General features: G+C 29.6%; 1 protein-coding gene across 1 annotated transcript; it reads left to right on the top strand.

Moving 5' to 3' along the window:
• Positions 1 to 9,033: 9,033 nt before the first annotated feature.
• Positions 9,034 to 22,815, top strand: LOC113376168 (high-affinity choline transporter 1). The gene is made up of 10 exons (XM_026616087.1): positions 9,034 to 9,199; positions 12,953 to 13,060; positions 14,217 to 14,372; positions 16,329 to 16,627; positions 16,714 to 16,843; positions 16,923 to 17,244; positions 17,356 to 17,398; positions 18,962 to 19,185; positions 20,023 to 20,134; positions 22,603 to 22,815. The coding sequence occupies exons 1-10, from the start codon at positions 9,034 to 9,036 to the stop codon at positions 22,813 to 22,815; spliced, it is 1,773 nt and encodes a 590-aa protein (XP_026471872.1).
• Positions 22,816 to 23,711: the final 896 nt, after the last annotated feature.

Raw genomic sequence — 23,711 nt, 5'->3', positions numbered from 1 at the left:
ATTACTATTCATAAATAAAAACTCATATAATGTGTATAAATCTGATCACTGATATAAAAAATATATCAAAACATCAATATTTCTCTGTATATGAGCATTAAGTATTTCGACTTCTAGTGCTATATTGTTCCATTAATGTCGATGTTCATGATCCATCATCAAATCGATGTATTCACAACACTACCGGCTCATAACGCATTGCATTGTGGGAGCGGATATGTTCCAAAGAACGCTCAATAAAGGATTGCCAGAGACTACAGAATTGCACATAGTGGAGAATAAGAATAAAGATCAATATTTTTTCAATGGGCTACACGCTCAGCCGGCATTTGTTTTATTACAACTTACATATCCTTAAGTTGATGGAAATGAAAATATTCATAGAAATGTGTATTTATATACATAAATACGATATTTATAATATATAAACATGCTTAGAAAAACAATAAATTAGTTATCCAATTGAATTTGGCATAATAATACATTTGTATTGCATTCGGTATATTTTAATTTTGACACTAGTATTTAAATATGGATGCAAATATATAATTTCGAGTTTTATTGAAAATATATTGTAATTTTGACACTAAGATTTAAATGTAGATACAAACATATAATGTCGAGTTTTATTGAAAGTATATTTTTTAATTTTGACACTAATATTTAAATGTAGATGCCTATATATAATTTCAAGTTTTATTGAAAGTATATTTTAATTTCGACAATAATATTTAAATGTAGATGCAAATCATTTATAATTATTTATCTATGATGCAAATATATAATTAACTTACCGTAGCGCAAGTTATAGTAATCGCAAAAAAAACCAAAATGAAATTTTTTATATATCTTTCCGTTTCAGAGGTTTCTGAACATTTTGGCATACCTTAGAAAAAATGGATGTATGTGTGTGTGTGTATGTGCGTGCGGATACAAATTTTCGTCGACGATTTCGGGAACACCGATCAACCGATTTGAATAATTCAAAAAACATTCGATTCGTATTAATAAGGAGACGTGTTGATTAGCAAAGGCAGGTCTAGCCGAACGGTAACTCAGTTTTTAAGAGAATGGAGCGTCCGATTTTAATGATTCAAAAAACATTTTACTTGTATTGACAAGTTGAAGAACTGATTAAGTTTTTGGGATGGCAGGTCCAGCGGTTATAGACTCTCAATAAAAATAAATTAAAAAAATGTCATTTGGCGGTCAAAAATGTTTATTGGACATCAAATTATCAGATATTTTATATCGATTTTAATAATGTATACACATTTTGCATAAATTTTTTTGGGTTCCGTACCAAAATTTTTAGTTACGGTGCAGGAAGTTCCAGTAATTTGCCTTACGGCACTATGCCATGCACCCCACTAGTTTTGATTCTAATATTTAAATGTAGATGCTAATATACAACTTCGAATTTTTTTTTAAATTTAATATATAGGGTGTCCCAGACCTTGACGTCAAGCCGAAAAAGGGTTATAGTATGGACCTCAACTGTTCTAAAAAAAAATTAGAAAAAAATATCACGCGTTGTTTAAAATTATGAGCTTTTAATTGCAACCTAGTGCTTTGGTTAAGTTTTATTAATTTTGTTCATTTAAACTTTGAAACCGTAACCGTGAATAACATTTCTATTAGGACTACAGTAAAGAAAATACCACAATTACGCCAAATTTTTGAAAATTAACTTTTTCTTAAATTAGAAATTTAAATTTAATTTTATTATTTATTAAGATTTAAGACTTTTTGTTGGTCTACAAAGATAAGTTTAATTTTATTATTTATTATTATAATAAATTTAAAATGTTTAAAGTCGGTAGAATTTGAGATGCCTTTGAAGAAAAATGTACTAAAGTGTGTTGGCAAGTTTCACCAAAAGTTGGCGCATTTAATCAGGATTGTATAAATTATACAGTATAATGATGAAATACTTAAAAATTTTATTATTGAAAAATTTTGAGTAGAAAAATTATAACCAAAAAATGAGATGAAGAATAAAAATAATTGAATTTACCTTTCTTTAATAATGTTGCTTACTACATAATTTTATTTTTTATCTTTTGGTTTATTCAACAATTATTTATTACACAATGTCTTTAAAATTTGGTGCTGTGTTTTTTCCTGGTTTGAATTTGTTTAACGTGCTAAATGACGACGCACATACAGTGTCGAAACGTACAAGCTTGGCTGCAAATAAAGATTTCAAGAATATGTTTCAACGTCGAACAAAAAAATCTAAAGTTTATATATATATATATATATATATATATATATTTATATGTGTGTGTATATATTATTATGCATTTCGTTTATCGCTTTGAATTTTATCAAATAAATTAGTTTGGATTGATTAGCTTAACATCCTATATATACACATATTTATAAACAAAAAAATTTAGCGGATATAATAATTGCATATTACATATTATATAAAGATGTCCGCAATTCCAAACAGATTTAGTCAGGACAGGGGGCGAAAAAGCCCCTTTTTTTAAGTGCTCACATAGGATTTGTGAAGAAATCGATATATTTTTATGAATAGTTAAAAAAGAAATTAAAACCAGATAAATCAATGAATGGTGGCACATATATTCGAAGTTTTTTCAAAAATATTCAGTGTTTTGCATTTGGAGATTTGCAATATATCAACATAACAATGTTATGTAAATATATTTTAATAAATTGTATGAGGCAACCTATTGGTTTACCCACTATTATTATTATTATTAGTTTCCTTATCTATGGGTTTATCATTCTCCTATGGAAGGCGTTTTATATTAGCTCTTACGTCTAAACACACACACAGACATATATATATATATATATATATATATATAAATTATATTTCATTTTATTTTATTTTTATTTATATATAATTTTTTCTTTGTTTATATTGTGACATTTCAATAACATACCATATACAATGTGTTTTATTGCGATGGCAATTTAACTAATAAGGTGTCGGCGACAAAAACTACATAGACTTATATACAATGATATATTTAAATATTCATAGTAAAAATAAGCATTGCGAAAATATTTGCATTTCTAAACTATTTTCATTCGTAAATTTGAAATTTATATTTTCATATCGTGAATTATTGAATTTTATATTGAAAATTTATGTCGAAAAATGATCTGGTCAGATTGAACTTCCTATATTCCGTATTAAACTCGAATATAATTTTGTTATATATATATATATATATATATATATATATATATATATATTATATATATATTAGCAAATAAATGCAATTATTTTCTTTTACAACTTGCTTTCCTCGGTCTTAAAGAGATAGAGTAATAACAAGATAATCTCATACTGACAAAATGTAAATCATAAATAATTGAATGGGAGCGAATGTTACACCGATTGTATAAAATGATAGTAAAAATAGTAGAATAAATTTCCATGGAAAGCTCTCGTCTCGATATAATTGAAGTTGATATTTATAAATAATCTGAGAAAAGAGGAAGAATTCATGATTTCGAACCGTACCTAGCAATTTATCATAAGTGATTTATTATCGTAAACGTTGACGTACTATGATCTCCTGTACATTCCTTTACGAAAACGTCTTCCAAAAAATCTAATAGCGGCCGTAGGGTGGAATAGAGTCTCCAGTTCAAGGGTAGATAAATTATAAAAATATAGTTCAGCACGTTTTCAGAATAAGTCTTGATATATAAAAAAAGAAAATTTGTCTAAAATTCTAACTGCAACTAAAACTAAATTCTAGCTACATAAATATGTAAATTATTCTAATAAATATCGAATAAATATGCTCAATAATATGACGTTCAACTATTATACGTCGAGTCAATTTGCAAATCTATAAGCAAGATAAGGAAAAAAATTGATACAATTGATAAAGATTTTACATAGTGTGCTATCGAAGTAAAGACATATAAAGTGCCCAAAGAACTCCTTTACTGAGAGTTTTATAAAATTTAAGAAGTCTATCTCTTAATACTCTATCTATTGCTAACTTTCTTAAGGGTATGTTGTAGTAAACGCAAAAAATCAAAAATGCAAATTTTTGCATATTTTTATATTTCTGAACATTTTGGCATACCTTAGAAAAAATTGCTGTATGTGTGTGTAGGTTTGTATGTGCAGATGCAAATGTTGATGATTTTGAGAGCACTGATTAACCGATTGATTTGAACGTTTCAAAAAACATTGAACTGATTAGTTTTTGGCAAAGGCAGGTCTAGTCGGTTCGAATATACTGAATAAAAAGTGCAAAAATGGCAATTCAGTTTTTGAGGGAACGGAGTGTTCAATTGGAATGATTCGGGAAACATTTCACTTGCATTGTCGGAATGCAGACTTGATTGAATTTTCAGTTCAACGCATTTCAAATTTTCCAAAAAAACATTAAATTTTTCAAAAATGACAATTTTCTTTCAAAAAATTCAAAACTCTTAAAAATGTCTTTTTTTTCAAAATTTTCACGATTTTCAAAAAATATTAAACTGCGGTACGGAAAGTTACAGTAATTTGCCTTGAGCTACAATGCCATACATTACTGGTTGATTTTTTGTTTTACCGTAGTAAAGAAAACTAGTGGGGTGCATGGCATCGCGCCTTAAGGCAAATTGCTGGAACTTCGCGTACCGTAATTAAAAATCTTGGTACGGAACCCAAAAAAATTTACACAAAATGTGTAGACATTGTTAAAATCTCTATAAAATGTCTGCTAATTTGATGTACATATGTCCAATAAACATTTTTGACCGCCATTTTTTTAACTTGTTTTCATTGAGAGTCCATAACCGCTTGATCCGTCTTCCCAAAATTTAATCAGATGTCATCTTGTCAATACAAGTAAAATGTTTTTCGAGTTATTAAAATCGGAAGCTCCGTTCTCTTAAAAACTGAATTATCGTTTTTGGCACTTTTTGCCCCGTATCTTTGGAACGGCTAGACCTGCCTTCGTCAAAAACTAATCAGCACGTCTCGTTATCGATACGAATCAAATGTTTGTTGAATTATTTAAATCGATTGATCGGTGTTCCAGAAATCGTGGGCGAAAATTTGTATCCGCGCGCGCGCACAAACACACACACACACACACATACACATACACACATACATCCATTTTTTCTAAGGTATGCTAAAATATTCAGAAACCTTTGAAACGTAAAGATATATAAAATACTATATCTTACCCTACGGGAATTTAAAAATGTTTTTTATATATTTTTACCCCTCTATGGTGCAGATAGATAAATAGTTTATATTTACAAGCGTGAGTGCGTACAGTTGAAATTTGTCATGAAAAAATGGAAAATAAATAAAAGTCAACCCTGTCCTATAGTCGTCGTAGGTGAACGAAAACCACCTACGTACGGCGTTCTGTTAGGTCGTTCATGGTTCGTTTTTAGCGTCGGCGTCGGATCAATGGTGTACTACCCTGTTACGTCACACGAGCGCGCTCGTCCGCCGGTCGATACAACGAGGCCGACTCGAAATTGAAACGCGGCTGCGAGCGCGCCAGAGAGCGAGAATCGCTGAAACGAACTACCAGCGACATCAGATCGTCAGCCAAACGTCGTCGACCAGGTAGCAAGTGCGCTGCGTTCTGGTGCTGGCCGCCTCCTGGTGAAAAGATCTGCGATGTTATCTACATCGAAGTCTGCATGAAGCCCAACGCTCAATGTGCGGGCTAGGATTTAGAACCAGGAACAGCCCTTCTCAGAAGACCTCTCTTCGTTGGGGCGACTGTTGCTACAGCCTCCGGTGTTAGTGTCCGGTCGAAGACTGACACCAATTCAGAGTGTCCGTGAATTATTAAAAATATATTTTTAAATAAAAGTTCATATATAATTCGAAAAGTCTTCGCAAATGTGGTTAATTGCAATGTGTTCGATAAGACAACGTGTGCGCGTTTGGTTGTTACACAAGTGAACAAACATGATATTATAATAAGTGCACATTTCTCTTGATTTGTGATTATTCAAATCGCAGCAAGAACCACCATACCAATTTTTCAAGGTCGCCATTTATAAGCGGGTCTTCAAGCAGCGGAAATTTATTAGCAATATATCACCAGAGTAAGTTTTATTGACGATCAAAAAAGCGCTTACCAAATTTTACAAGTAACTCAAAGCTGTCGAATAGCATGCAAAATCTAAAAATATGAAAAAGCTTTACGTATTGATACAAATACAGATATATACATATCATGTGTCCATCCATCCATATATATACCCTACTATCGGAATAAATCAATAACACATTCATTTAAATGTTCAGCAAGGCACGTAATAAATTAGGACCTTCTCAAAATTTTATCAAATTTTTTACGTAAACCATATTCTTATTATATTCCCCCATTAAACTATTCATTCACTTATATAACTTGTAATAAAGTACAAAAGTAATAATGGAAATGTAATGTAGAACACGTGCTTCATTTAATAACTTAACAATTTTTATCTCGCTTAGCAGTTTTTGTGCGTATATCAATAGAACAAAATTTTACAATCAGAGTATATTTGGCTAACTATGAATATAATTTTAATGAAGCCAATCTTGAAATTTAAATATAACTATACGAAAGATACAGTAAATAATCAGATAATATATTTAACATTAATTTTGCAATTTTTCCACACTCATAAAAAATAAATATCTATTCTTAATTATTGTTGATATCCTGTTTTTTGGATATTATATTGTGCGCATAATTTATCCGGACATTAATAATGTACTATTAAAGTGATTATTGATCTCATTCGACTATAATAGGTTATTAAAAGCACCTATACAAGGGTGTACGATTCATTAATAAATCATAAGTGGCAAAACATATATCTATCTACAGGATTCGTGATAATTATAAATTATTTTGAGAATAAAAATAATGTTTTAATTCGTTATGATTGTAAATTGAACTACTAGAATTTTTCATTTGTAATTTTAAATAATTGCTAATTTTCCAAATGAAACAAATGATTCTATTCTTTATTATTTTTGTTCACAAAGTGCATATTCAGTATATTTTATACAATTTGTAATCTCATTTGAATGACGTGTATAAGATTGTTTCTAAGAAATAAAATAATGTTCGATCTCAGATTTGTAGAGATTGTATTAGGCCGAATAGTATTTCCTTAATTTAATATTCCAATGTTGAAATAAAATATTTACCAATTTCCTTCCTTTACTTATAAACAAAATTTGATTAATTTGATTTACTTAATTGGCATTGTTAATCAATAACAAATCTAATCTAATAGACTAATATAATCAATATCATATATTTATTGTAAATAATTGGTCTACTTATTAAAATAAAATTCGCACATTAAAAGATGCAAGTTATTCCATTGTTTGCTCAATACGAATTTAACTTAATATATTAGCCCCCCTTGTAACTTAATATATTAGCAAATATTCGCCCAGTTGTAATATATTTTGATATCTGGATTAATATAGTAACTATTAATATATAACATCATACGGTTTTCATTACAATTTCAAAAAAATAATCCTAGTTTAGTAGTACAATGATGCACATTACAAGATGCTGGTCTGGACCGTTCTATTTATGAATTATTAATAATATTTAATTGAGTATTATAATAATAATAATAACGGTAAAATAATTTGTAACTCTTTGTAAAAAATAATTTAAAGATCATTTAGTTCTGCGTTTTTATATTGGTAATAGAATCGCTGAACCATCATATGGAAATATTTCCTATATAACAATGTATGAACAATATTAAACATGTTGTCAAGTGTCGAAAAATTTAGTAAAAAAAATTTTGAGTAAATAAAATAATTCTTGAGCATATACAAAAATTTAGAAAATGCAGAAAACTGCACTCTACATATTAATATTGCTTACAATGGCATCTCACTAATATTTATTTTTATAATTATCTATATCTTAAAGAAAATTACTTATTGTTATAAACCAAACTTATTTAAAGCTCGACTAAAATGAACTTTAAATCAAAAGAATAACACCATACTTTCGAAATTCATCCTTATTTGTAACAATCGCATCTAACATATATTATTTTGTTTTTAAATACATTGGCATAAGCAATATTTAGAAATACGTATGTATGTTAATAATAATAATAACAATAATAATAGTAGTAATAATAATAACTATGTTTAAAGAAGCGCTCGTAGCACTAATCACGATCACTTTAATTTTATTAACTAAAAATATTTTATCTTATTATATAGCAAACTTATATTTAAATTGTTTATTAAAAATTACTAATTTCTGTAAATTTTTGGAAATAGTAAATGTGGAATGGAACATGATATGATGATATCTAGTATAGTTTTAAGTTTCATTTTTAAAAATTTTACGTGAATTTTTCACATTCATTATTTTTAAATCTGCAGTTTTATCTTTTTGAACTAATTTTTTATCATAACCATGATAAAAACTTAACCCTTTCCACTCGGATGCCGCCGCTCCGGCGACAAAATACGTATTACTTTTGCAATGTCCAAGCGGAAATCTATAATTTAATATTTTACAACACATCACCTAATCAAATAATCTCCATCTGCACAAGTTAATCTTTTTATTTTCTTTCAAATATCTTATTATTTTCTGTTTATAAATATTATTGTTACATTCTGCATTATATGAAATTTTATCTTAGCATTTTATGTTACTAACTATATATTGTAATTTTGTGTATATTTTAATTGTTATTCATTATGTCAAATAATTGTATTTTTGAGTCCTCTTGGAGAAATCTGTGGGCTATATATTTAAATAAATAAATAAATAAATAAATAAATAAATAAATATTTATTAATATAATTTAATAATGATATTAAAACTGTCATTTTTAAATTGTTATTACAAGAAAACGAAAAATAGTTTAATCAAAATAGTATCACGCTATTATATAATTGCTGGTCATATTTAAATATTAATTACAAAACTTAATCAGCGCAATTCCCCATCTTCTCTTTCGTGTAGACTTAATTAATAGATTTTTCTTTATCTAATATCTGATTATATTTATTTTCAGGTCATCATGATAAACATAGCCGGTGTTGTGAGCATAGTGCTCTTCTATTTACTAATTTTGGGAGTCGGTATTTGGGCAGCCCGGAAAAAAGAGTCTGGAAATGACTCCGAAGAAGAAGTTATGTTGGCTGGGAGAAGCATTGGGCTTTTTGTTGGCATATTTACAATGACAGGTGAGATTAGTAATAACTAATGAAATTGATATTGAACTTTTGTTAGAAAACAGATATTTTTATTATTTTCATAATATCATAATTTTACTCCCATAGCTTTGCAACTTATTTGATCCGTCAAATGAACAAATAACTGCATAGTTAAATTTTAGTGAATTAATAAATTTGATACAATTATAGGAGCTTTTTAAATGATTTATTAGGGAAGAGATCACATTGATTTCTTTAAATTTGAAAAAAATGTATTTCTTCGCATTTTTATGGTTAATTTTGCCAAATGATACCTGGAATTAGGGATTACGCCGAGATCATTTTCAATATTTAATACAATTATATAAAGTAAAAAAAATGAGTAAAAATCTTTTTTTTCAAATAATTTGTAAAAAAATCGATGTACTATTTAAAAAGCTTCTATAATTATATCATTTTCATTACAATATTTGAACTTAGATATGCAATTTTTAATATAACTCTACTAGAGTAACAAAATATAAAATTAATGACTTCTCAACTCTATATCCGACATCCAATATAATCTATTATTAACCTGAAAACTCTATATAAAAAATAGTAAAAAAATATATATAGAAAATCTGCAAGTTTAAGTAAAAATACGTCAAACTCGTTTTTAATATTTAATATATAAAACTTGCTATATAATCGCGTGAAGTATAAAAATAGAAAGACATATATTATGTCTAAATAACTTCTAAAAGCAATAAAAATTATATCATTTTTAATTTTTTATTACAATTCTTGAATTTAAATATGCAGTTATGCAGTTATTATTATATCTACTATGAAAACAAATAATAAATTTAATGGCATCTAAATTTCGACATTAAATATTATGATTAACCTAAAGCATACATCTAAAAATCAATGTAAGATTTTCTATGTGTTCATCTACGCATTTTAATTATTGTGATTGAGTATGTCTTGTTATTAATGACTAGAATTAAAGAATTGCTTTTTGTAAATTAATATATAATGAATATATTAATATAAATACGTTTTAAGAGGTGTCGCATATATATAGCATAAATTATAAATGAAATAGGGTAGAGCGGGGATTAAACATCCGCAGATAAAAAGGTCCACCACCAATATCTCAAAAACAAGTAATGTTAAAAATTTGTTAACAACAATATTTGAAAGTATAGGGAAAAATATGTGTAATCAGCCATTGCGTCAAACAACGTCGCTATCGAAAAAAACAGCAATGTTTGAAAATCTCTAACAAAAGTATTTTCTTCCGTTGTTAGTTCTTTTGGTTGTGAACACCGTTGTTTACTTCACGAGACTTTTATAAAATTTTTAGTTAAACGTTATTTAATTGTTCTATAAGATGTGTTGTTAATTCTGAGTTAGACTCAACAGATGTTTTTATATAACTTCTATAATGGCTTATCGATGGGGTTAAAAGGAGCAAATGAACCTCTACCTTGGCAAAGACGTAAACAATAAAGAATAGTAAATTGTAAATTCAGTTAAAAAATTAATTTTGCAAGAAATAAATTAAATCAATCTGCTGATGATGAATGTTTCTGACAAAATACAAGAATAAAGTTATTTACAATGTTATCTCTGTAAAACATAAACCCATGAAAATTACATTTTGCATTGGTTGAATAATGTAGCTATTATTTTGTAAAATCCCTTTAAAATTAAAATAAGACATTGGATTTGTTTGCTCCCTGGACGTCACAATTTACCGCGCCTATAGGGTATAAAGGACCAGGTTACAATTTTTTGAAAAACAACAAAAATAAACACATTTCTACAATAATCAGATGGGAGTTTTACTGATCATGGTCATATGGTTGTTTCTTTGTTATTTGACTTTTTTAATTGATTTGATGGTTGATATTTGTTATTTGTTGTATCATAATTGGTTTGGTTTTCACTATATAATTGCTCAAATTCAAATTGGACCTACCCTATAAGATTTGTGCGGAACACTTAAAATTAATTAATGAATTGGAATTGCATTTCGAATCATAATTTAGTAATTTTAGTAATAGTATTCATTGAAACGATAAAATGTAAACATAGCTGATGAAAATTGTTGTTTGCCCCAATTAGAGAAATACTTTCGGTTACATCACCAAGAAAATACCTTTACGAGCTTAATTAGATATATAGTACGTCCATTCATCCTCTGGTATTACGCACTGATATTATTTTATAAAACTTCGTACTTTTACTCCTCACTAATGACTTAGCTCTAATTATTTTCTTTCTTAATTACGTCACATTTTCACGGACCATAGCGTGTGAAATGGGTATGATTAACGAGTAATTTTATCCAATCAATATATCTTCTATTTACTATCGTTATTTTTAATACTTACGTTATTTGATCATCTTTAAGAATTTAAAGATAAAAAGTCATACCATGTGCTGAATAAATATTTTAATATCAATATTGAATTTTATTACGAGGGAATTTAATTTATTAGAGTTTTATTAATGAATTATTCTTGTTAATCTAGTGAAATGACCAACATATTAATAAATTATACTTTAGACTTTTGTTTACTTCTTGAAGGTAACGTTTGCCAGGAGTAATCGATTTATGGACAGTCCTTGAAAGAAATTAAGTATAGATGTAGAGGTGGGGTCTCGAAACTACTTTTATTTAGAAAACCAATTTCGAGTTAATATTAGTTGTTAGTGATAAAATGAAGAAAAACGGCAATTGGTTAAAATAATAATACCTGCTACTTGTGCTGTAGCTTTTATTCTTGTTAATATTCCGTGAGTAATTTAAATCCTAAATTATGACTTTTCAATTTTATAATAAATTGTAGGATTTGTAATTACACCTATCCCACGTTTTACATGGAAGATACGTTCTATAAAAAAGCGTCAAAAAATTCACTTTTATATGGAAAAACCGTGCTAGACAAAAATAACCATGAAAAAACCCTTTTTGTCAGTTTTTAATATGACGAATAACAAATACATTGAACAAAAAATTAATATTAATATATTTAATATCAAACATATTTAATAAATTATAAAAAAATTAATTTATTTCAATAATAAAACAAATATAAAAAAAACTATTTTAATATTGCATTTTCTTCATAGATAAAAAATAAAATTGGTTTTTACAGATATACATATCTTTTACGTACGCTATGAATTAAATATATATATATATATATATATATATATATATATATACACACACTCATTAAAAACTGATGATGCTCTTTGTTTTGATATTTCAAACAATCTAGCTTATACACACAAAAATTTAGTTTGGATCATAAAACATGGAGTTCCCATCTCATCTACATATTTCCATCATAGACATAGATTCATAAAAATTCGTAATGGTAACATACATTTTGTAGTGTTGTATTTTGACAGTAAAACAATGAAAATGTTATTGTAGATTTTTATTGTAGATAAGCAAATATTTCGTTAAAAAACATCATTTTCAAAAACCGTGTAAGGTGGAAAACGTGTAAAACGAGTACCGTGTACAACGGGGGATAGGTGTACATACATAAGAATTACAATCACTTTACGATGATCTTTTTTGGTTTGGTGATTTTGGCAAGCTTGGTATCAAGCAGTGTGATACCAGAGATCATCAATCTCAAGTTAAAATAGCCTTTCGGGGGAATTAGGTCTTCAAAAACAGATTATAATATGACATGTAGTTTCTAATTTTTGTTCTACCAAATAAAAAAAATCCCTCTAAATCATTGCTAAATCTTATATTTTTTACCATTTTAGCTACCTGGGTCGGAGGTGGATACATAAATGGAACGGCGGAGGCAATATACACATCTGGTCTGGTATGGTGCCAAGCACCATTTGGATACGCTCTTAGTTTGGTTTTTGGTAAGTTAGAAATTTATAGAATATTAAATTTTATTCGTAAATTAAATGAAGTCTTTGAATATATTTACTTAGATTAAAATGATAATGTAAAACAAAAGTCAAGACCTCAACGATATACATAGAATAATCATTTCTGTAACAAGTCAAATCAACTAAAAAAATTAAATATATACATAATTTGTTAAAATATCATTTTTGTTGCTTAAAAATTTTATGATCATAATTACGATTTTTCAATAATGCATTTTGTTAATCTTCATGTATTGATTTCACAAAATGAAATGTATGATATTGAACAAACGCATATATAAAAAATTGAGACAAATTGGTTGGATTTGGAATGTAAATTTTTTAATAAAGCACCCGTATGCCTTGTAATTTCATAAATATTACCTACCAAATGAAAATGTATGATATTGAACAAACGCATATAAAAAAATTGAGACAAATTGGTTGGACTTGGAATATAAAATTTTTAGTAAAGCGCCCCCATCATGCCTAGTAATTTCATAAATATTACCTACCAAATGAAAAAGTATGATATTGAACAAACGCATATAAAAAAATTGAGACAAATTGGTTGGACTTGAAATATAAAATTTTTAATAAAGCGTCCCCATGCCTTGTAATATCATAAATATTACCTACGAAATGAAAATTTATCGTCGGCGTAATATGCTACAACACATTTCCACTATAATAAGCCCTAAATCGTGCTCATGTCTTACCACTAATGTATTGTTTCATTCGCATGCAATATAAAATTTATCGTGTACTAATTGATAATAAATAATGCACTTCTAATATACCTTCGAGAATCATTGTAACATTCGCACTTATTATTTCTCCTTGTGATGTTTTCAGAGTTTCAACAAACTTATCTTTGCCATTTATATACAATTCTTCATCTGAACATCTAGTCTGAGTATTAGCAGTTTTGAACCGTATTTATTATTAATGTTCCTCCGCCCTGAAACACGCCTGATAGAAAAGAAAATCTCCTTCTGAATAAAAGATTAGACGACGCGCATTAGTGTTGGAATGTACAGAAATAAAACGGGATTTTTCTTGGAAAAAAGTGGTCGTTTGTAGGCTTTTTTAAGTTCTCTATTGTCTTTAGCTGAATTATATTAACTCGGTGTGAATTACGAATTAGGTGGGATATTTTTCGCGAACGAGATGCGCAAACAGGGCTACGTTACGATGCTGGACCCGTTGCAGGACAGCTTCGGGGAACGCATGGGCGGCCTGCTCTTCTTGCCGGCGCTTTGTGGAGAAGTTTTCTGGGCAGCCGGAATATTGGCCGCATTGGGTAAATATGACATTGTGTTCGTTAGTGATTTATTATTCATACGTTTGTAATTAGAACGATCAATCACTTTCTGGATTTCTTGTTGGTTGCGCTATTCAGCAACTCATTATTATTGGATTGAAATGACGGGTGAGACACACTTGATCATACTCAAAATGTAATAGAGGATATACTCAATGCTGAAATCAATGAAATTGCTTAGTTTTTCAAAACATTAAATATATTATTTTTTCTTAATTTTTTTTAATTGTTTTGCTGTTATGAATTTTTTAACTTTCCGTAGAGTGAGTTATAGTAATCGCAAAGAAATCGAAAATGAATTTTTTTATATATCTTTACGTTTCAGAGGCTTCTGAACATTTTGGCATACTTTAGAAAAAATGAATGCATGTGTGTGTGTGTATTAGGGTGATCCATGGTCATTTCGGCAAATGGTTCAAAATAGATGAAAAACAATGAGGTTTAGCACGTTTAGATGCAATTCAATCAAACTTCGTATGGAAAGAGCATGGAAAAAATTTTGAAAATTAAAAAAAAATGTTTTAGGTGTAACTTAGTGACAAATGAATTAGTTTCTATCATTCATTTGTTTGCTACATTACATCTAAAAAACATTTTTAAAATTTTTGAAAATTTTTCCATGCTATTTCCATACAAAACTTTGATTGAATTGCGCTCTATCTAAACGTTAATATTAAGAGCTAAAACTTTCAGAGAATTGTTTTTTATCTATTTGGAACCATTTGAGCCCCTGGGAGCAAGGAAATTCGAAAATGACCATTTTAAGGACCATCCTAGTGTGTATATGTATGTGCGGATACAATTTTTCGTCGACGATTCCGAGAACATGAATCAACCGATTTGAATGATTCAAAAATCTTTCGATTCCTATTGATAAGGAGACGTGCTTAGTTTTTGGACAAGGCAGTTATAGCCGTTTCGAAGATACGGGCAAAAGTACCAAAAACGGTAGCTCAGTTTTTGAGAGAACGGAGTGTACGATTTTAATAATTCGAAAAACATTTTACTTGTATTGACGAAATAAACAACTGCTAAAATTTTTGTAAAGGCACGTCCAGCGCCTCCGGATATCCAATGAAGGAAGTAAAAAATAATGCCATTTGGCTGTCAAAAATGAGCATTAGACATTGTATTATCAAACATTTTATAAAAATTATAATACTAAGTACATATTTTGTGTACATTTATATGGGTTCCGTACCAATGTTTATACGTTAGACGACTACGCGTCGCTTACGCGCTTTGATATTGCGACTCCAAATCAGCTATGCAGCGCAATTGCTTAAAAAATGTTCAAAATTTTCAAAAAAATCAAAACAAATCTAATTTTTCAAAAAAGTCAATATTTTTCAAAAATTTCAAAATTTCTCAAAAATCCCATTTTGTCAAAGTTTTCCAAAGTTGTTTTTAATAATTTAGTTTTCGGTACGGGAAGTTTCAGCAATTTGCTTTAAGGCACGATGCCATGCACCACTAGTGTTTTTTTATTGTTATAAGTTTTTATATCAACTAATTGAGCAAATTTAGTCGCAGTTAAATTCACGGCTAAAAATTAAATGTACATGCAAGCGTGGTAATGTTTAATCTCATTATCCATACTGAAAATCCGTAAGGTCACCATACGTCGACTAAGCTGTTTAACGTAGTGTGTTGATCTTTAAAGGCAAGAATATAAAACTGATATGTTTTATATAGAAACAATTTCGGTATATTTGCTAAAATGTACTTCACCATGAAAATATTATAGATCGAGTAATATCTCAATGATTAGAATAGTAAGAAGGAGTTTGAATGCACTTACTTCAATCTATCATATACATGTAAATTCTCCTTGTTGGTTTATTTTACCCTTGGTAATAATTGCGGAATTAAGTAAAGGATTTCACAACACATGACTTTTGCATTTATATAAATCTTATATTCTCTATTTCCCAGGAGCAACACTTTCCGTCATCATCGACATGGACCACAGGACTAGTGTAATTCTAAGCGCGTGTATAGCAGTTTTCTACACTTTGTTCGGCGGTCTTTATTCCGTAGCTTATACGGATGTCATCCAATTATTCTGCATTTTTATCGGCCTTTGGATGTGCATACCGTTTGCTTGGACCAACGAGCATGTCATGTCACTCAGTTCAATGGAAGTTGATTGGATTGGTGTGGTTCCTCCTGAAGAATACTGGTATTATATCGATTATGGTCTGTTGTTGGTATTCGGTGGCATTCCTTGGCAGGTAAATTGATAAATAATTACATAAAAATTTTTTTTGATAAGTAAACATATATATGTATCTTCATAATTCTAATCATATTTTCACAGGTATATTTCCAACGAGTATTGTCGAGCAAAACAGCTGGCAGAGCACAAATCCTTTCATACGTCGCAGCGTTCGGGTGCATCTTGATGGCGATACCACCAGTTCTTATTGGAGCTATAGCCAAAGCAACAGGTGATTAGCAGTTTGTTCCGATGATGCTTTATTGCATATAATATTAGCACTAAGTATCATGAGTCTTTTATTTTTTTAGTATGGAACGAAACTGAGTACACCGGTCCATATCCTCTAACTCAAGATGAAAGCAGTATGATCTTGCCAATGGTATTGCAATATTTAACTCCAGACTTTGTATCATTCTTCGGCCTTGGCGCAGTGTCTGCGGCCGTAATGTCATCCGCGGATTCATCTGTTCTTTCAGCAAGCTCTATGTTTGCAAGAAATGTCTACAAGCTGATTTTCAGGCAGAGGGCTTCGGAAATGGAAATCATATGGGTCATGCGTATAGCCATTGGTATTGTAGGAGTATTGTCCACTGTTATGGCGCTCACTATACCGTCTATTTATGGTTTATGGTAAGTTAACCGATCTAAATCTTTTTAGTAAAATTATTATTATATATTTGAATACTGTATTTCAAAATATATATTTTCTATTAATGACTAATTTTGTTTTTCCATTCCCAGGTCCATGTGTTCAGATTTAGTTTACGTGATCCTATTCCCGCAAGTGAGTATGAAATACATTTAATTTGGCAATGATGCCCTTGATCGTAATACTTTTGATACCATACAAAGCACATGTGTAGCTAGTATAAATAATTGATAGAAGTCAATTGGTGTCAACGATTAATGTGATGCTTATAACTTAAAATGTTCTTTTCATAATGCAGACTTAGAATGTGTCATGTACCTATGGCACGAATCATTTATATCAATTAAAGGCGTCAATTCTTTTATTTGTTTTTGTAGTGCGGTTTGGTTGAAATTGTGGAACGTGCAGCAAAGTTTTAACTATAAAACCCGAATTTGTAAAAAATAATCATTATAAAATTATAGAACATATATTGTAACGATAATAGCAATTAACAACGATTTTGTGTATTAAGTGTATTCGTTCAGCATATTGTCATTGGGTTTACAAATTGTCCAATGAATCAAGCCAAGTTTTAAATAAGTATAAAATATACCGATACTTTTGCTTTTATGTCGCAGTAATATTGTTAGTTCTCATAGACTTATAAAGTAAAGTTTAATTTGATTAACAATTTATGAAAAAATTATCGTGAGTGCAGCAGTAAGAAAAACACGTAGGGAGAAGTCCCCGAGTGCTGGACACCTAAGGTTATTTATAAATAAATAAAAAAATATTTTACAAAATGTTTATTAAATTATGACTTATGTTAGATAACAAGGTTAGAAATCAAACTAAATTAACAAAAACGCGATCTTTGCTAAACAATAATTAATACTATCAATCAAACATTGGTAACAAAAAATATGATTTTACAAAGTGGCACCTAGTACCGGACATTTCAAAATAACCAGCATTGAACACATATGTAGCCATCTCCACACTCTAGAATGTCTGCACATTTGTGTTTGACGAATATTCTTAGACATTGCAAAAAAAATCACTAGTTATCCACACCTTTAGCTGGGCCACACCGATGCTCTCAGCTGGATTCATCATAAGATTTTGATTCTTTGACTAGAAAATACGAAAAATGGGGATATGTAGTGACCGTTAGCACTCATACAGAACAAAATTGAATAATTAGAATAAATTACGTCAATCCTCACAAAAAATATCAATATGTTTACTTCCGGCGCTAAGGGACGACTTAGTGTCCGTGGTGGTACCTACTAAAATTGTTAAAAATATCTAATAATATTCTACCATTTTACGGATAACAATCAAGTACTACTTTTATTTTTGAATGCCACTAAAATATAAATGCATAAAAACACTAGAATTACTTTCATTGATATTTAGGTGACGCCGTGTTTTTGCGCCTAAAACAACAAAGGGTTGCTCCCGCCGTGGCCGTGTACGTCACAGATGAGTCTTGGCGCGTGATCCTGCATCTGTGTGCCCCCCGCAGCCCTTCCACTTGTATTTTGAATTAAAAAGATTTATACTCGCTTAAATAATACGTGTTAAATAGAGTGTCCGGCTTTAGGTGCCTCCGGCGTTACGGGACTTCCCCCTACAGCAAAAGTGTCGCGCGGCAATAGTTTGACGTTAATTGATCTATTATATCAATAATAAAAAATTATTGTTTTGTTGCAGCTTTTGATGGTCGTGCATTTCAAACATCATTGCAATACATACGGTAGTTTGGCAGCCTATATAGTCGCGTTCTTCGTACGGATGTCTGGAGGAGAGCCGATGTTGGGTTTGCCGGCGGCTATCCACTACCCAGGCTGGGACGGAGAAAAACAATTATTTCCATTCCGAACCATGGCTATGCTCATGTCACTATTCACATTGGCTTCGGTCTCATTCCTAACCAAGTATGTTGATAAATTTAATTTTCTATTGTTTCTCCTTATGCTGCTGGAATAGTAAACGAATATTTATGAGAAGATAAAATTTATAAAATAGACAATTGAAAAAACTATCAAAAACTTACAATTGTATTATTATGATCTTGCGCGAGCCCGTCTTGGTGTAATAGTTAAGAAGCTAGTACAAACAAGTCCCGGGTTCGATCCAATTTCGATCACCTCGATATCAGCAGTATGAAATCAAATTTTCACATGGAATTATAGATCTCAAATATAACCTCAAGTAGAAATCGCTTTTCGTGGGCATTGCTACAGCATATATACGCCAGTACTATTAGATATACACATCTAGTATAAAAAGTGTATACATATTAATCCTTTGGGGACGGGACGGATACAAGTGTACTGTACCAGGGTGCTCCTAAGTAATTCAAAATACCCAATGCATATTTTTGCTTCAACTTAAATTCAGGACATTATATGGTTTTCCCACAGGATAAATAATATGTTTATTTGTTTATAAATTCTTCAGTTTGACGTATTAACATTGAATTTCTCGCTCATCGATATGCACTCAGGTGAGACGCATATATGCGTTCCTCGGCTCTAACAATTGCCTTCGCCAAACGCATATATGAGATCTTTGGCCAGTTTTAGATTTGCATAAAACGCACATATGCGACGCTCGTCCCCAAAGGATTAAAGAAGTTTACCCGCTGGGTTGCCCTCAGGATGTACCTTAGGAAACACAGCGCATAAGGACACCTTTCTCATCTGCCTTAGTGAATGCCTTTAGCATATTGATATAATGTTTTTTATTATTTTTATTTATTCTTTTCTTAGATGGTTATTCGAAAGTGGCCGTCTTGCTCCGCAATACGACTATTTCCGATGCGTCGTTAATATTCCTGAAGACGTCGAGCGTGTCGGTGATCCAGCCGAAGATGGAGAACAAGTAAGTGCTTCATCCACTACTCTTTTCATCTAATTAATACATTTTAATTATGATTTTTTCTTAATTTTGTTATTATTCGTTTTATTATTATAATTATTTTATCTTATTTTAGATGCATGCCAAATTGTACTTCTTTAATTTAGAGGTGACTCCACATTCATTGCTAAGCAAAAACGCAGCGTTGAAAAACACACAAACACACACTGTAATATAACAATTATTTTGTAAAAGAGGTACTAATTTGTTCATAATATTTATGAAAACCGTATTATATTGTTGATACATCAAATTTCATGGCAATTACATTCTGCCATTGTTACATTAAAACACTAATTGTAAGAATTACGAGAAATTCGAGATCTCAATACGCCACATTGTTTCAACCGCCATTGAATAATTAAATACAATAGTTATATAATTCAATACTCAAATTGCATTATCGCTTATTTAATAAGTTCTACTATAGAATTTGCATTGTGCTGCGAATTAAATTAATTAACATATTTCAAAGAACTGTTTTATAATTCATATTAGAAACATCCATACGATTTTTTTAAAATTGAGTATTATTTTAGTTTTGTTACACATTTTGATTTTATCGTTATTGTATTTTAGGATTAAATCATCTGAATGTGATTGTGATCGTCAACCATTATTATTATTAAACAAATCAAGTACGACGAGGACTTAGAAGAAATTATTTGTTATTATTTTTTAAATAATATATTAAGTTATCATTATTTTCTTGTTAACTACTTTTATTTATTGTCATTAAATGACTAATTGATAGCTTTAATAAAATATATAGTTTTAGAATTTTGAGTTTTATTTCATTTTGCTCTATTATTATGTATTTATTAAATTATTTTTTGTTTATATGCTATTATTATAATATATTATCAAATATATGTATATATATATATATATATATATATATATATATTTTATATATATATATACACAGTAGAGAGAACCCCGTTAAGGCAATAACGCTTAATTCAATTTGTTACATAATACGCTTTTTTACATCAGCCCTTGAATTTTAGAACTATGTAATTTACGTATATTTTTTAACGCTTAATACGATTTGCAGTCACGTTTAATACGTAGCCTTCATTTTTTTTTTATTTGTATATATACATTATTTTCATATCTCAGACAGACAGAAGAGCCTGGTATGAGAGATTATGAAAACAGTTATAGGTTATAGTTAATATAAAATTAAGATTAAGAAATTGCAATAAACAAATCAAATACAGTTATCGGCTGAACTTCACTTACCAAGTTCTATGTTACATAAATTTTTAAAGAATAGAGTAGAAATTTAGAAAAAAAATTACATGTTGGAATACAGGTAACAAAAAGCAAAATTTAAAGAAGTTTGATAAATTGGAAAAAAATTTAGTGGTATGAATTCATTAAGCACCAACTTTAAATCTGCTCATAAGTGGCCCTAAGGACTTACTAGATCACTGATTTGGATGTTTAAAATATCTGAATAGATCGTTTTGAAAATTGCAACAACATGGTACCAACTGGGAGTATCAGAATCAGTGGTAAAACAAGTTATTGATACATTGATAGAGACACTACCCAAATTTTAGCAAAATCAGTTGTCTGGTAAGGCAAGTAGATAGAGATTGACTATTCTGGTCTGTTCCAATTGTGACAGATCAGAAAGGTTACATTTTCTAGTATGGTGAGTTATCAAATGCACTTCAAATATATATTTATATTTCCGACAAAAAATATATATTATATAAAAGAATTTTCCCAAAAGCAACTGCTTTGTCAACACAAGCAGAGTTTTTTTTAATAATTCAAATCGGATGCTAGTTCTCTCAACACTGCCATTATTTTACATTTAGCTCTGTGTCTTCGAAATGGACAGACCTGCCAAAAAATAATCATCACTTTTTCCAATCATTATAAATTTAATGTTTTTTGGATCATTCAAATCGGATACTCCGTTCTCCCAAAAATTCGATTTCTATTTTCTGCATTCCTTGCTAAAACTAATCAGCATATCTTCCTATCAATAAGTATCGAATGTTTTTTAACCATTCAAATCGATTGATCCGTGCCCCCGAAAACGTGCACCAAAAATTGCAGACACACAAAACACACACAGGCACACACACATCCATTTTTTCTGATTTATGCCAAAATATTCAGAAACTCTGAAACGTGAAGATATGCAAAAATTTTCATTTTCGATTTTCGGCCCATTAAAATAAATAACTTAGCCTACGGGTAGTTAATAATAAGTACGTTATTATCCCCATTTCTATCTTGTTTATAATTCATATCGTTGCTTAAGACGCGTTTTTAATATGGTCCCCGAGAAATCGTCTTAACGGGGTTTTACTGTATATATGCAATTTTTTTCCTATTTATATATGCTAGTGACTATTAGTGCTGAAATATAATTTTTCTCTAATGTTTCTAAAAATCTAATTTTCCTCCAGATGTCTGTGATGGCATCAGGAGCAATGGGAGCAATGTATGGTGCCGCTACAATGGTTGGCAAAGATGAAATGAACGGCAGAATAAATCCTGCACTAGAACCTGATGACGATATGGACGCAGAGCATGTGCAGCAATTGCGCCAATTGTGTGCAGGAGGCTCGAAGCAGGATTCGGCCAGGCCTGCACCCAAGCAAGTACAAACCGCATTTTAAGAGAAAAAAGAACAATACGATATTAATGAATACCTATATAACTAAACTAAAACATATCAATGTAGTACGTTAGATTTTTGTTAAATTATTTACGGTTTTTAAAATGAAGTTGTGCAGTTTGTAATAAAAAAAACGTTGTTACAGCATTTTTGCCAAACTATACATTGCATAAAAAAATATATTGAGTTCATGAAAATATTCATAAAATCATTGAATCCAGGTTTATGTCTGAAATTAAGCATTTGAGTATATATAAAAAGCGCGACTTTATTTTAAAAACTTGAAATTAGTTATTATATTGTCATGTTCAAAAATTTAAGTATACAAGACTATTTATTTTTAGTAACTCATTACACTAAAAAGTTAAGGTAAACATAATTCGGAGACTCTAAAGACAATACTTCGCTTTCTTGTATTAAACTACATAAAATTTGTACTCCGAAAAAATCTGAACACGAACAATTTAACTCACTAAAAATGTATAAATTACATGATAAAACATTCTCATCGCAACAATTACGGTTAGTTTACCGTTAATATCATATCAATGGGTAAATTATCCATGAGTAAAAATGGTAATACAGGAAATGATAGTAAAAACACACATTCAAAACATATCAATGAAAATATACAAAATATTTCAACAAGATACATATCAAGTAGAAGTGATAGTAAAGTTAATAATAAGATAGTATTTGTAAGGTATAAGTATATTAAAAAAGGAAATTGTACTGCGGATCAACTTAGAATCCTTGTTTTAACAATATTTTTGTATATTATTTCTCAAAATCCCAAATTCACTGTACGATTAAAATTCACAGATCCGTATGCAGTTTCCGTATTATACCTGCACTGATATACATATTATAGTGAGATGTTATAAATAAAAGTATGAT

Source organism: Ctenocephalides felis, unplaced genomic scaffold, assembly GCF_003426905.1.
Source record: "Ctenocephalides felis isolate EL2017-DRISC unplaced genomic scaffold, ASM342690v1 CF-g0.4_SCAFFOLD_01886, whole genome shotgun sequence".
Lineage (NCBI taxonomy): Eukaryota > Metazoa > Arthropoda > Insecta > Siphonaptera > Pulicidae > Ctenocephalides > Ctenocephalides felis.
Note: the sequence above shows the minus strand (reverse complement) of the source record. Positions and strands in the feature narration are given on the sequence as shown.

What these genes read in the sequence shown, in the direction of transcription:
- LOC113376168 (XM_026616087.1), top strand. Translation starts at nt 9,034, where the DNA reads ATGATAAACATAGCCGGTGTTGTGAGCATAGTGCTCTTCTATTTACTA. An exon ending in CCGTCTATTTATGGTTTATG is followed by an intron (nt 17,245 to 17,355) that starts GTAAGTTAACCG and finishes TTCCATTCCCAG; the next exon opens with GTCCATGTGTTCAGATTTAG. An exon ending in CAGCCGAAGATGGAGAACAA is followed by an intron (nt 20,135 to 22,602) that starts GTAAGTGCTTCA and finishes ATTTTCCTCCAG; the next exon opens with ATGTCTGTGATGGCATCAGG.